The sequence below is a fragment of the Cornus florida genome, unplaced genomic scaffold (assembly GCF_030987335.1).
Source record: "Cornus florida cultivar Cherokee Brave unplaced genomic scaffold, ASM3098733v1 CherokeeBrave_3.0.0_Hap2_Chr01, whole genome shotgun sequence".
NCBI classification, from domain to species: Eukaryota; Viridiplantae; Streptophyta; class Magnoliopsida; order Cornales; family Cornaceae; genus Cornus; species Cornus florida.
The window spans coordinates 113186726-113201298 of NW_026775571.1; the positions used below are offsets into that span (position 1 = coordinate 113186726).

Here is a 14573-nt window from a genome sequence, read left to right on the forward strand (position 1 = left end):
TTAAATCACATTAAATGAATTATCCCTCACCAAATAATTTAAATTAAATAATTAAAAACAAAATATATATCCCACGTAATCTTATCATCTAATCCATACTTAAATGACATCAAAAGAATTATCTCTCCCCCAAATAATTTTAAATTAAATAATTAAAAACAAAATATATATCTCACGTAATCTTATCATCTAATCCAAGTTCTGCGTTTTTCAGTAGAAATTTTTTTTTGGCTTTGAAGTTTTAGACCCCTAATATTCTGTAAGCTTTAGCCAACTTCGCAGATTACCGAATTCCACTTCTTATGTCGGCCCTAGTAGTTGGGTATTTATTCATCCTGAGAAATCCTGCAACCTTTACCCTAGCTTAAGTGAACCATCTGTGTATCATTGTGTGTGTTTGAAACTTTATTTATTTATTTATTTATTTTATCCCTGTTTATTTTCCCAACAATCCCAACTGTTTGGTGTGAAGTTGGTTTGTAAAGGCCCGGGAAATCACTTGTATCATATCCGTTTGTTTCTTTCTAAATACATAAACATATACAGCACGCTCTCATGGCCGGTTAAAAGGGGTGTCTCTCTCTCATTCCGTCTGTTCACTCCACTTGCGATTGCGATTGGAAAATGTTGTAGTACCAACTCTCATTGTGTTGGGTAAGAATTAGTTGTTGCAGACGTGATTCATTTCCTGTATTATATACAAGGTCGGTCTTTTTATAATTCTATACTTGGGTATTGGTAAATGTATTTCTTACGTTTCACTTATATATATATATATAGTAGTACAAATATCATTATCACCACCTTCTTTGACTTCATTTCTAATTAATTTAGGGTTGGATGGTTTCATTTCAACCAATTTCTTTCACTAGTCGCTGCCACCAACCTCAAATCTTCTCATACCATCTAATGGGTTGCCAAGTCTGTAGTAGGGAAAGACATTGTTTGTTCTATAGAGTCAGTCTACATAGGAACAGACGCCATGCCAGGGTTCATTTGGACTCTATTGTAATCAATATTTTGGAAGTAATTTTTATTAATGTTTTGAAATTACTCGGTCATAATAAGGGCCGGTGGTGGTGGTGGTGGTGGTGGTGGTGGTGAGAGATATGCTACTATGATTTAATGGGAAAGCAAGGGTCTCCGAGAAGTCCACGTCCTGAACACCCGAATGTTGATGTATCGTTTGGGGCAAAAGATTATCAGTATAGATGCTCGGAAACACAACAAGGCTGTGATCCTTGTAAAGGGAGGAGGATATCAGGGGGAGACTACTACCACTGGAATAAGACCTTTCTTCTTCACAACTTGAAGAATGAGTCTGCCAAATTTAGTGCTTGTAAAGGAGTTTATGTTGGGAAAAGGCATATTTGGTTACGTAAACACGTGAGGTCCATTGTTTTCACTTTTGGGTTTATGGGTTTTCTTTTTCTTTTCGATTCCCTTTTGTTCTCCATTTTGGATCCCACTATTCTGCACATTGGTTCAACTCCTGGAATATCAACCGCTACAGAGGTATGACTTCTTTTTCTTTTTCTTTTTTGTATATTGGGCTTAGAGATGCATTTCCATATGCTTCTGTTCTCAATTAAATTTTAGATTATCGTCCTATTGAACTCTAAACTTCAAAGTGGGATTGGCCAGAATGTACAGGCATTTCCGTAGGCATGGAATGATTATGGAGAAAATATATATGAAAATTTAAAACAAATGAACTTGAGTAAATTCTTTGACTATTGCTTCATAATAAGATACGAGCTTGTAAAATTGATGGTAGTTGTAGGGAGTGTTCTTAGAATTCGGTAGAGAAGGCCATTGATGGTAATTGTAGGGAGTGTTCTTATGATTGATTAAGTTCTTAAAAATGGATAGGCCATAAGGATTTTTGTTAAGGGACTAAGAAAGGACTTTAGTGGTAGTACTTGAGCAGCATTTGTGGTCTGACAAGGAAGTCCTTGAATAGAACTTGGATTCTGATTATGGTGATCTGAAAAACTCTACTAAACAGTTTTGTTCAACCTAGGATTTTACTCATCAAATAGCTGTTAATTATTTATTATAAATTTTAAGTGTAATTTCTCATATAATACCACTAATATTACATTTACTACTTTGTGTTCCTGAAGGAGAGTAGAACTACTTCCATTAATGAAGGAAAAGCGCCAGTACAGATGTATGACCGCCTCCTAAATCTGGCTTCAAGTGCTCTTGCACAGGTTTGATTCTTGACCTGGTTTAATGTACATTACACGCACATTATATGCACAAAAGCATGAAGAGTGTATGATTTAGGCATATTTAGTTTGTTTGACTTTTTTATTATTATTAATTTAATTGTTGTACCTCTCTAAAACCTTAATGGTGCAGAAAGAATTGAAGCAAGACGCATCAAAATTCTGGAAGGAACCATATCCTCAGGCATCTATGTGGAAACCTTGTGCAGATAGAAAGAGTTCAACAAATATAGGTACTCCTCAGTTATATATGATTGACCCTTGGTTCTTGCATGTAGCATTAATGACTAATATTTACCTTTTCAAACTGTCCCATAATTGTCATTGGTGGTATAGGTAATTTCCTCTGTGAATGGCATTGAAATTATTTGAAGTTGTTGCAGGGAATCCTAGGAAAAGCACTGGCTTTATATTGATCAGCGCAAATGGTGGTCTAAATCAACAAAGAGTTGCAGTAAGTTACTAATTAAGCTAACAGTTTCATATTAACTTAGGAAAAATTTTCTGTTCTCTGATATTTTATAAATTGAGTGGTAAAATTCTTGTCTTCCTTATGGCCTTAGGCATCGCATTTACTATGATTTTAGCTGTCTTTTAAAATCAACACAATTAATGAGGTATTTTATTTATGCCTGCAGGTCTGCAATGCTGTTGCCATAGCATCTCTACTTAATGCCACTTTAGTTATTCCTAAATTTCTTTACAGCAATGTATGGAACGATCCCAGGTCTGAGACCATATCTGATATTATTGCTCGCTGTTAGCTTATAAAGATATTTCAATTGTCTAAAGTAGTTGATTTGATGCTTGTGCCCATTTCTATTTGCTTATTACTGCATTCAGTGCTACAAAAAGAGATTTATAGTGTTTCTTGTTCTTTTGGATTGTAGCCAGTTTGGTGACATTTACCAGGAGGAATATTTCATTGACATTTTGAAGGATGATATAGATATTGTAAAGGAGCTCCCTCCCCATTTGGAATCGCTGGACTTGGAAGCAATTGGTAGTCTAGTATGTCATTTCTACAGTTCATCTCTTCCTATTAGGGAATTATATGTGATTGGAGACCAATGATTGACTTTACCTTGCTTTTCAGATTACTGATGCAGATATTCCGAAGGAGGCAACACGTATTGATTATGTTAAGACTGTACTTCCTCTCTTGTTACGGAATGGAGTTGTCCACTTCCTTGGATTTGCTAATCGACTCGGCTTTGACCCATTGCCTTCTGAACTTCAGGTTGAGAAAATCTCTTGGACATCTAATCTATTGGACCACAGATATTAGTGTTCTGAAACTTGAGCTTCAGCTTTCCTGAACTACTAAATTTCTGTTTTCTATTTCTGTTGAAAGAGTAGTGAATCTCTTTAATGTCCTTCTTCAGCTCTGATATTTTTTGCCCCCCTGGATGCTGGATCACATTAAAAATAAATAGAAATAGTTCATCTGCGATTTCCTGAAATATTAAAACTTAAAATTCCCTTTACCGGAAAAACAACACCTTACATTCCAGTTTGAGCTGTAGTAGTTTTAATGCAAGTATTTACAGTGATTATGTTGGTCCTGCATCGATATCAAGGTCCTTCCTTCAGTCACTATTATTTACTAGTGTTTAGAGCAATTCATATCTTATGGCCTTCTTTTAGAAAAGTTCCCTTTGAATTTGATAGTTGCTCATCACTTAAAATAGATTGTAGAACCCTTATCTATTTGACTCATGCTGCTTAGAATCTGCATTCCGCGAATCCTTTTTCATCCTGTTTGACGTTATATATCTTGGATATAATATCAACATTCATGCATGTGTATAATATATATTTGTGAATCTATTGCAGAGATTAAGGTGCAAATGTAACTTCCATGCTTTAAAGTTTGTGCCAAAAATTCAACAAGTTGGCTCCTTACTGGTTAGGAGATTAAGAAAATATGACTTCGCGAACAATATGTTGGATACGCAACTGCTTGGAGACTCCATCTCAAATGTTCCCTTGAAAGGGCGGAATGCCACAAGAGGATTTTCCAGATATCTTGCTTTGCACTTGAGGTTTGAAGTTGATATGGTGGCATACTCTCTATGTGATTTTGGAGGTGGAGAAAATGAGAGGAAAGAACTCCAAGCTTACAGAGAAGTCCATTTTCCTCTGCTCATTGAACGCTTGAAGAATTCAAAGTACCTATTTTTATTTGAGTTTTTTGGTTGTGTGTTTTCTGATAATTTTTGGCCCACATATCAGAGTGCATTAATCTGTTTTTCTTCCATATTGGTGATTGCCGCAGGCCTGTTCCTCCTACAGAATTAAGAAAATTGGGAAGATGTCCACTGACACCCGAAGAAGCAGCACTTGTTCTTGCTGGTATTGGTTTTAAGCATAGGACTTACATCTATCTTGCTGGCTCTCATATATATGGGGGACAATCCAGGATGCATTCCTTCACTAGCCTCTATCCCAATTTGGTGACAAAGGAAGATCTCCTCACTCCCAGTGAACTTGCACCTTTTCGGAATTTTTCTTCTCAGGTAAATTACCATTAGCTTTGCCTTTTCAATTAGTAAATATCAGTTTTAATATCAATTTTAACAATTTATCTTGCCAACATTCCCTTGAATGTATACAAGTTAACTGGTTCTAGAAGAATATTGGAACACTCAAATGTTCTTTCATTACCACGTTCAAATTCTAAATTTGACTTTGTGATATCCACATCATTGGATACAAGTAGTGACCTAGGGCGTAAAATTTTATCTACGATATTTTTTTGAAAATGTTTGCACTCACCAATCTTTATATTGATTGTTGAAAGTTGCAATGAAATTGCGAAACCAGGAGCATTACTTGAATTGAAGGATAAAAAGCTACTAAGTCCAAAAAATCAAGAAAAGATTATGATGGTGAGACAATCATTAGTGGGAACGGAGTTAAAACTCTGCTACTAAGATCTATAATATGTCGCCACTCTAAAAGTCAATATTGTCAAACAATAATTTAATCCCAAACCAAATAGTCTCTAATGTTTCCTCTATAAATAACTCTTGAACTATCAGATTGTAACCTGTACTCCATAACTAATTCTTAAATTATCAGATCTCGAAGTTCTGGTGTCAGTGCTTCAAACCCCATTTCCGAAACTTAGCTCTAGTTATCCCTTGTCAATTTTTCACCCGATAGAAATATTTACAACTAACACGAGTGAACCACTAATGATGCAGATGGCAGCACTAGACTTTATTGCCTGTGCAACTGCTGATGTATTCGCCATTACAGACTCTGGAAGCCAACTATCATCCTTGGTGTCTGGTTTCCGAACATATTATGGTGGCGGCCATGCTCCTACCTTGAGGCCAAGCAAGAAGAGGCTTGCAGCAATTTTGATGGAGAATAGCACCATAGGATGGAATAGTTTCGAAGAGAGAATAAGGAAGATGATTGAGGAAGGTCAAAGAGTGCGCCAAAGGGGTTTTGGTCGAAGTATTTATCGACAACCAAGATGTGCAGAGTGCATGTGCAAATATCACTAGTGTTTGTCATGGAAATCATTCTTTCAGGGCCTATTTTTTTTTTTTTTTTTTTTTTTTTTTGTGTGTGATATTCTTTTGCATTCAGAAAATAATACCAAGGCTGATGTTACATACAAATACTAGCAGCCCATTGTAAATTACACATCATGATGCATGATGGAAAGGTGATTCAAGCTGATGTAGATAAATTGTAGGCATGTGAAAGTTAAGATTCTTATTGTTTTTAATACTCGGGGTTGGTTCTGTCAAATGTAAATGACATCCAGCTGCATTGTAACTCTTTTCCTCTTTTTCTCCCACCTACCACACGTCCATGCATTAAGAAAATGTGATATAAATTTGAGAGATGTATTCGACAGAATTTATCTTATTTTTTTGTCAATTTGTTTCCAGATATTGATGCAACTATTTTATAATACCTTCATGAATCTCACTTGTTTGATTGTTGGATTCTGTTTAGTGTTAATGACTCTAATACTGTGCAACTACAACACCAATTGGCTAGTTAAGTCTTCATTGCAGATGCACAAACATCTCGCAGTCAGCTTAAAATTTTGCAGCGCCAAACATAATGTTTACACACAGTGGAAAAACATATGGAAGCTTTAGTTTGTTCAATATGGAAGCTTTAGTTTGTTCAATATATATATATATACATAATAGAAAGAAAAAGGAAAAGAATAGAAAAATGCAGATGAACCTTATATTACACAATGTGAAGAAACAAATGCACTAGTTTTATTGGATTAAACCTGAATAACCCGAAATATATATATATAATTAATGAAAAAAGAGTGACAGAAAGCAAAGCTTTCGTTCACTATTGAGACAAAAATTATGGATCTCCATCTCAGGAGGACTGTGATCATCACAATCCCGTTGCTGCGGGTGATGATTTCCCTCTTACATCTTGCCATCCAGTAACAACACTACATCAAGATGGAGGGAAAAAACGGTTGAGATTGAAAGGAAGGGTGTAAAACTCCTCATTTCTGCTGTCTCCTTTGAATGTCCTGAATTTGACCCACCATGGCATTCCCCTATCTCTGGCACTATCTTTGTAGTCAAGCGTGTTGTCTAGGAACACAGCAACAATCAATGCAACAGTTGGGGAGGACAAAAAGATGGTATTTAGGAAATCATTAAACTGCAGAAGAAAACAGCAGTAAATGTCAAATACAAAGAAAAAGAAGTATGAGTGACAAGTTTTTAACCAAATCCCTTTTTTGGGATCAATAAAATCATGATGAAGAACCATTTTAAATCCGCTGAAGTAATGTGAAAATACATCAATAACTCACCCATCCAGCCTTGGTATGAGCAGGACCATGAAAAGCAGATGCAGTATATTCCCTGAAGTACTCAGGAATAGACAAGCCTAAGAAAAGGGCAACGCCGGTGATGAAGAGGTTCCTCATCGAGTTCATGTTTGTGAATTGCAAAAACGACAACCCCACAGAAGCTGGAAATTAAGAGCATACTATTTATTAATCACATATATAGAAAATAAGACAGCAGCCTATTAAAAGAACAATATGATATGCAACATACCAACGAGACCAAAGAGGACACAGTAAACAGCAGCAAATATTGGGAATGGTATTGATGCAAAGAGAGCTCCAAATTTCCCTGTACTTGTCAAAATACTAACTTTAAGAGGAAACTGAGTTGAGAATTGGGATTAGTTAGAGTTATAGATGATCATGTTTAACTAACCTAAAATTGAAAAGAAGATCATAAAACCAGCTGAGATTTGAATGACTCTCCGGCTTCCAACACGAGTGGTTCCAAGAAGACCCACATTTTCCCTGTTTTAGCATAAATTTGGCTAAGGTCCATTTCCAAACTGAGTGATAGTTCAAAACTTCAAATAGCAAAACAGTTAAAACAGAACATATTGTAATACTTACGCAGAAACTGTAGAGCCTGTGACCGTCCCAAAGAGTCCATCTAAAAGGATGCCTATACCCTGTATCATGAAGTCCCATTTAAGTATTTTGTAACTACAGCTATCAATAATTTATAGTTATTCTCACACTTCTGCAAAATTGTGCTTGTAAGAAGACTTATCAGAAAAACCAGAGATGACAATCCTTTAGATTTTTGTAATTCATTTCAACACTGTAAAATATTTTTTCTTTTTCCTTTCAGTTTCAAGTCCTATACAATGTCCGTGATTTCCTCTCTGTCATGCCATCCTATTAGGTCCAAAATAGTTCATATATATAAAGTTTTTTTACATAAACTTGTAAATGGATGGATAATTTGTGAACCTGCCAGCCAATACCACGGCTAAGAACATGAGCTGGAGGGGGTGTGGCACTTGCTAGACGAGATGCCGCCTTATAGGCTCCAGTGGACTGTCAAAAACAAGCATTTTGTTGTTATACCGTTGAACAATAGCATCACTTTTTAATTGATCTTGTAACACACATGCAAGGTTTACCTCAATCATGGAGACTAATGCAGCAGCCATCATTCCAAAAGCATGACCAGCATCAAAAGTAGGTGCCCCCCATTGAAGTGGGTATGGGATTTTTATCCTGCATAGCAATTAAACAAGAAAGTAAGCAATCAAGAATAATCTTGGACAGATCAAGAGTCGAATGTGTGAATGAAAGAACCACTCCCCATTTCAAAACCAACCCACACAAACACAGGCTAATATGCATAAAAATAATAACTCAAATAGTTAATATGGTACCAACCATGGGGCAGAAGAAATGAGGTTTGCCTTGTCAGTGCGGCAGTTCCTTTGGGTTAAGTCTGGACTATGTTTGTATGCACCACTGGCTGTCAGGAGGTGTGCATATGCCCATATCACGGTGACTGATATAAGAAGAGCAAAACGCTCCAGTATTGGCAGTGATTTTGTCTGAAAATTTTTCAAGTACTGCACAACAAAACAAGCAAGCACGTTAGAGAGAATTTCCTTGCTTCATATTCTTGTGTTTATAGCACTAAAACCTGGCCCTGCATGCCAAAATGCATTTTAGAATCGGCTTTGGTAAACATTGGCCCTCCAGAAAAACTCCATGACTTGCAAAACTCGTAATGCTTCCAAATTATAAATTTAAAGTAATTGTTCTTACAGGATAATTAAATCTATTAAAGAATATCATCCCTGAGTTTAGACTTTCCTGCCTTTTTTATTAAACACATTGTATCACAAAAGTATTGAAAAAGTCTCGGCCCTTGTACATTTTATAGAGTAGTCAAGGAAATGATTTAAACTAATATTCACAGTAAAAGTCAAGTTCTGGCTTCTTGTAATACTATTTTACGAAAAAAAAAGTTCTGGCTTCTTGTAATACTATTTTGCTTATGATGAAAAATAAGTAAACAGGATTCAGTTTGAATATGTAGCATACTCATAAACAGCTGACAATCAACATTGAGAATATCCACGATATACCAAATACTTAATGCAACTGTCAATTTTTGGTTTTTTTTTTTTTCTCTCACTTATGCATAAATTTTATTAGGCTATAAAGATCAAAATGAAGGGGAATTTGGTCAATCCAGAGTAGAAGTAACACCTGGGAGAAGGCAACAAATAGAATAAGCATGGGAATTCCTATTTCCACGCACCGTCCAACCTGATAAAATTTCATAGGAACATAAATGATTTGAACCAAAGAAAGGGAAAATAATAATTAAAATTTCAGCTTTTCAATTGAATTTTTCATTATACCAATGGGAAGCCTCTATCAAACATACCAAACCCCACCAATGCAACTACTGGAACCATTCCAAGTGGGCTGAAAAACCTGAAGGTACAAACATGTTACAATTTGATCCATAAAGCAATTGTTGAAGCCTATTTTTTTTTGGATTATGAGAACAAAATTCACTATCAGTTTCTGACATACCTGGAAAAAATAGCCCACAGCTGACTATAGCCCAAAATAATCTGCACACTTGATGCTACTATTAGAGCACCTTGTATTGCTCTCATGGTATTGAGAAATCTCTAGAATTAGAAACAAGACATTAAAATGTTTGTTCAGATTAGAAACTTTAGATAATGCATCTAAACTGATGTACATTGGCATGTTGGTAACAAGCTAAATAAGTATGCTCTAAATTTCATTTTTAACAAACATCATTTTAATTGGTTTTAAAAACCGACTTGTGGCAATTGTTCAATAAAACGCTTTAAAAGGAGAGAGACTATATATTATTGATAACTTTGTAAGAGTCTGACACTCTTTATTTGAGAGACTCTATTTCATATTTACACTTCATATTTTGACATATCTTCCATCATGGAATCTTTCTGCAAATATAAACGTCCATAAAGCAAGCATTTTAAACCAGGAATTGAAAGAAACTTGCCATGTTCAAAAACTTCTTTTATTTTTCTAGGTATGTGTCAAAAACTTCTTTTATTTTTCTAGGTATGTGTCAGTTCATAATTACATTACTCTAATTGCAGTTTTTTGTATAATAAATGAGATTTATTAACAGTAGTTCCCATACAATCTGAAACAGCACTAGCATTTAGGACGGTCCTTTGTTTTAGTATGAAAATTTAATCATCCACTGCGTTACTATGTACAAGAATTTTTCTGTTTATTAATGGTGTTTCCACTACACTACTTATGAAATGTTAATCTGTTAATAAGTGAAGCCAATTAGATAAGTGGGTCACACCAAATTGCCCAAAAGAAACAATGCTTTTAGTAATGGAGTTTCAACTTTGTGGAATAAAGAATATGCAGCAGAAAAATAAGAGATACACATATAGAATTGTTACCACATGAGGGTCGGGGATTCCCTCCAAGGATGAGTCGTGAATTATGGAAACAATGGGAACCATGAATGCCCAAGATCCTCCAATCACTGTCGGCAATCGGGTTCCGAAAAGTGTTTGTAAAAGTGTGTTAATTCCTTCAACAAACAGCAGAGTCTGCACAACCCTCACCTTATCATCCTGCCCACAACCATCATGTAACCACCAAAAACATGTCAAATAATCAAAGATATTTTTTTTATATAAAATTCATTACAACTTAGCTAACACAACATAAAAAAGGACTTGATTGGCTAACTTTAAGGACGTAATTGCTAAATGTGGTTACTAACATCAGTCCCTATTCTTTTTTTAATGAAAAATAAAAAATAAAAAAATAAAAATAGATTTTCTCTGATTGAGTGAGATTAGAAACGATGAAAATATATAAACAAAAGAGGATTATATGAATTTGATAATTGGCTTACATCAGATCCACCCATCAAAGGAACAAGGAATGTGGGAATCATCACTGCAGTCCCTAACGCCAAAATGTAGTGTTGAAAACCCAAAGCTATTGCCTCCCCTGTTTTCACAAGCAAATGTGACAGAGATCAGCAAACTTAGGTAGAAAAAAGTGAGTTATTATCAATTTAATGAATGATCGGAGATATGTATCTGATTTAAAACTGAAAAATGGACATACCCCATGAAGGATTTGAATCAATACAATACTCCAATCCCTGAAGTTGGTCCATTGGTGGATGGTGTATCTCTTCAGGTTTTGGTGCTTCCATGGCTTATACCCACTCAAGAACACTTTTTTCCTACTCAAAATCCAAATGGCTATCTGTTGAATACTCAAACCCCAAATGGGTATCTACTGAATCAATGAATGGTGATGGATAGATTGGGAAAACAGAGAAAAAGAAACTGGATTTGAGTGTATCAATGAGATAGAAAGAGGAAGTGCCAAAAAAAATTAAAGATGAAGAATCAAAGATGGTGAAAAGCTGAAAAAGTAATTTGATGAGGACAGCAAAAAGAAATAGAGAAAAAGAGAGATTACAGGAAATGGGGTTAGAATGAATGAGAGAGATGCATTTGCTGCCCACTCAAAGTCTTTGTGTTTTTTCTATCTATCTGTGCGCTTTTTGACTAAAAATGTTCCGTTAACTTCTTTGATGTTCCCAGACTGCCCTTAGAGAACTTCCAAACTTGATGTTACCGTTACTCTCATTTCCTGCACTCTCAACTTATTTAATTTTTCTCCAATTCAACTTATTCATTTAAGGCCTTGATAAATGTAAGCAAATACGGAGTATATGTATGTATATATATTTGTATATCACGTATACCTATTTGTATATTGAAAAGGAAACCAATAGAAGAGGAAAAAAAAGAACAATAAATCTAGCGTTTAAATAGGAAGCTTCCATCTCTACCATTTTCAAGTTTTTCATGTTAAAAGCACCAAAAGAAAAGGAGAAAAGGAGAAAAGAAGAAAGAGATTTGAATTTTGTGATGAACATTGTTAAAAAAATCACCTTTGCTTGCTACATTCTATCCATTTGAAACCATGATTTAGTCATCCGTCTTTTTCTTTTATTTTGTACTTGTTTGGTGGCATGACTAAGATTATACTAAAGAAGGTTTTTTATTATTTTGGTCATGGACAAGAAACACTAACACACCCATAATGTCTCTACGGGAACTTGATCCATGATCTTTTTTCTTCGAAGACGAGGAAAGACTACACCGCCTTTGATAAAGAATATTCATTTGAACAACTAAATTATTTATATCAAGAATATTTCTCTCATTTAATAAAAAATTAATAATAATAAAATTGGATTGTGGATTTGTTTCCTCTTTTATTAAATTGTTGTCCAAACATTTATTAAACCACACATAATACATCAATGATCATTATTATGTTTGATATTAACAAGACACCTCAAGTATCTAATAATTAACTTCAATTGTGTTCTTTTTTTCTTTTTTTCTTCTTTTTTGTAGTTAATTCTATCATCCTTCATTTACTACAATGGTTGATAATTTAATGTAAAATTAGGGTATATAATTACCAATTCAATTTTTTTTTTCAAAAATTTGTTTACCACTTGTGACTCGATGATGTTGACTTGGTGACTAATTTTTATCCTGGTTATCAAAATTTATAAACACTCAAATCAACTAAAGCAATACATCATTTAAAAATAAAATAATAATAAATTACATTTTCTGGTTTGTTATTCCAAATTGGCTTAATCAGAGTTTGTTACTAAGTTTTTAATAACAAAGCTTATTAAATTTAACACTAACCAACAGGCCTATGGCTTAGCGATACAAAGCTCATACTTCCCAAAGGGAGATTAGGGGTTCGAATCTCAGTGAAAACAGTGTGTGTGAGTCCCAACTAGGAAAAAAATAATAATAATAAAAAATAAAAAAATTAGCACTAAATTAATAATAGTATCGAAACTTTATGAATTGGAGTTTAAGGATAAAGTTTTTATTCCAAATTAAACTTTGAAACCACATAGTTTCACCAAACATATTCAGCATGCAATAATTGGTCAAGTTTTGTTTGGCTTAAAATTTAAAACAGAACTCTAGAAACTAACCTGATAGACTAGCCTGAAAAATCAGAGTTTTTCTAATTAAAATTTCTTGTCATTGAAAAAATAAATAAAATATTTTCCATAATGTACGCCGAACTAGGGTTTTTATTTACAGTACACAAGCAGGGAAAGATTTTAGGTACTTCATTAGCTACCATTTATTCACGTTAAAACAAGTAAAATACAAAAGTTTAAATTAAGAAAAAAGGTGGAGAAAAAGCTGTGTCTTTATCCTATGAAGAGATGAAGGTGGTCCATGACTACTGAAAGCATTTAGGTGGGCTAAAGCAAGCATTAAAGCTAGGCCCTTTTTGGCATCATGGAAGCATCAATCCTTCTCTGTTTTTCCTTTTTCTTCAATTTGCTTTTCATTTTACATGAGCTTAAGCTTTTGACCATTATAACGATGATAGATTTAATTCCTTAGATATATAGTACAAGAGAGATGGAAGGAAAGGAGAAGATAAAGTAAGAAGGAGATGTTATTTACCGTGCGAAAAAAAAAAAATTGTTAAATAATTGAATTATTTTTTCTTCTAATATACCAATTTCATATTATGAAACAAGCATGAGTTAGGTATATTCCCATCTTTATTTATTATAACAATGAATTTACTTTATATAACATAACAATCATGTTTTATTCCCTTCCTCTTTAATATCTTTATCAAATAAGGACAAAGAATTGAATAAAATGTCAGAAATCATTAAATACATACATATATTACATTCAGATGGCGGTAATGTTTAAAATAAACAGTGTCTGACTAAGCCCCAACGTGTGGAGGAGCAGTAGTAGTACTGTACAAATCTTCAACGTCTATATTTTTTATGCCAAGACAAGCAGCATTGATAGCCGAGCCCTTTTACGGAGTTTTACTTTTATCATACATACTAGTACATGCTACACACACACATATATGTTTGTGGACTCTGTATGGTACTACAAACGTAAAATAATTACTACAATCTAAAATTTTCACCTTTTCCCCTGCTGAGGTAGCCAAATTCATGGTTTCTTGCCTCCACTGCCAATCACCAACTCAACAAACCCTAAAATAATTGCATATAAAAAGAACATCAATACAAAAGATACTCTCTTTTTAATTTTTCATTTAAAGAATAAAGCTACAACGCGGAATTAGATTATGTTAAACAAAGAACTCTTGCACAATAATCAATTATGAAGAGTCACTCTCATTTTAAAGTGTTTAGTTCAGTCAATAATAAGATCTCATTGGAACCTTTAATATTTTCCTTAATTTTAATAAATTATTTAAACTCAACTATAATGTCAGTTCATGAATATACATTACATCTGCTTTGGATTTATGTATGTTTAAGCTCTGGTATTGTAGGTGAGTTTTAGCAGATGGTAAGTTTATGGTGAAGACAGTATCACCATGACAATGTCTTTCTATGACTAGATTGAGCATTCCTATGCATAGAAAAAGGAAAAGTA

General features: G+C 34.2%; 2 protein-coding genes across 2 annotated transcripts; one reads left to right on the plus strand and one right to left on the minus strand.

Moving 5' to 3' along the window:
• Window positions 1–241: 241 nt before the first annotated feature.
• On the plus strand, window positions 242–6113 carry LOC132314875 (O-fucosyltransferase 8). Its single transcript, XM_059813658.1, has 10 exons — window positions 242–1515; window positions 2127–2216; window positions 2368–2467; window positions 2618–2688; window positions 2873–2961; window positions 3125–3245; window positions 3331–3474; window positions 4071–4405; window positions 4513–4753; window positions 5444–6113. The coding sequence occupies exons 1-10, from the start codon at window positions 1126–1128 to the stop codon at window positions 5750–5752; spliced, it is 1890 nt and encodes a 629-aa protein (XP_059669641.1). The 5' UTR covers window positions 242–1125; the 3' UTR covers window positions 5753–6113.
• Window positions 6114–6433: 320 nt separating this feature from the next.
• LOC132314885 (nucleobase-ascorbate transporter 2) lies at window positions 6434–11616 on the minus strand. The gene is made up of 14 exons (XM_059813665.1): window positions 11194–11616; window positions 10976–11073; window positions 10512–10688; window positions 9625–9725; window positions 9447–9522; window positions 9292–9351; window positions 8461–8645; window positions 8199–8295; window positions 8026–8112; window positions 7663–7721; window positions 7469–7560; window positions 7304–7381; window positions 7054–7214; window positions 6434–6899 (listed from the first exon to the last, which is right to left on the minus strand). Exons 1-14 carry the CDS (start codon window positions 11282–11284, stop codon window positions 6687–6689), a joined length of 1575 nt encoding a protein of 524 aa, XP_059669648.1. The 5' UTR covers window positions 11285–11616; the 3' UTR covers window positions 6434–6686.
• Between the last annotated feature and the right edge of the window lie 2957 nt (window positions 11617–14573).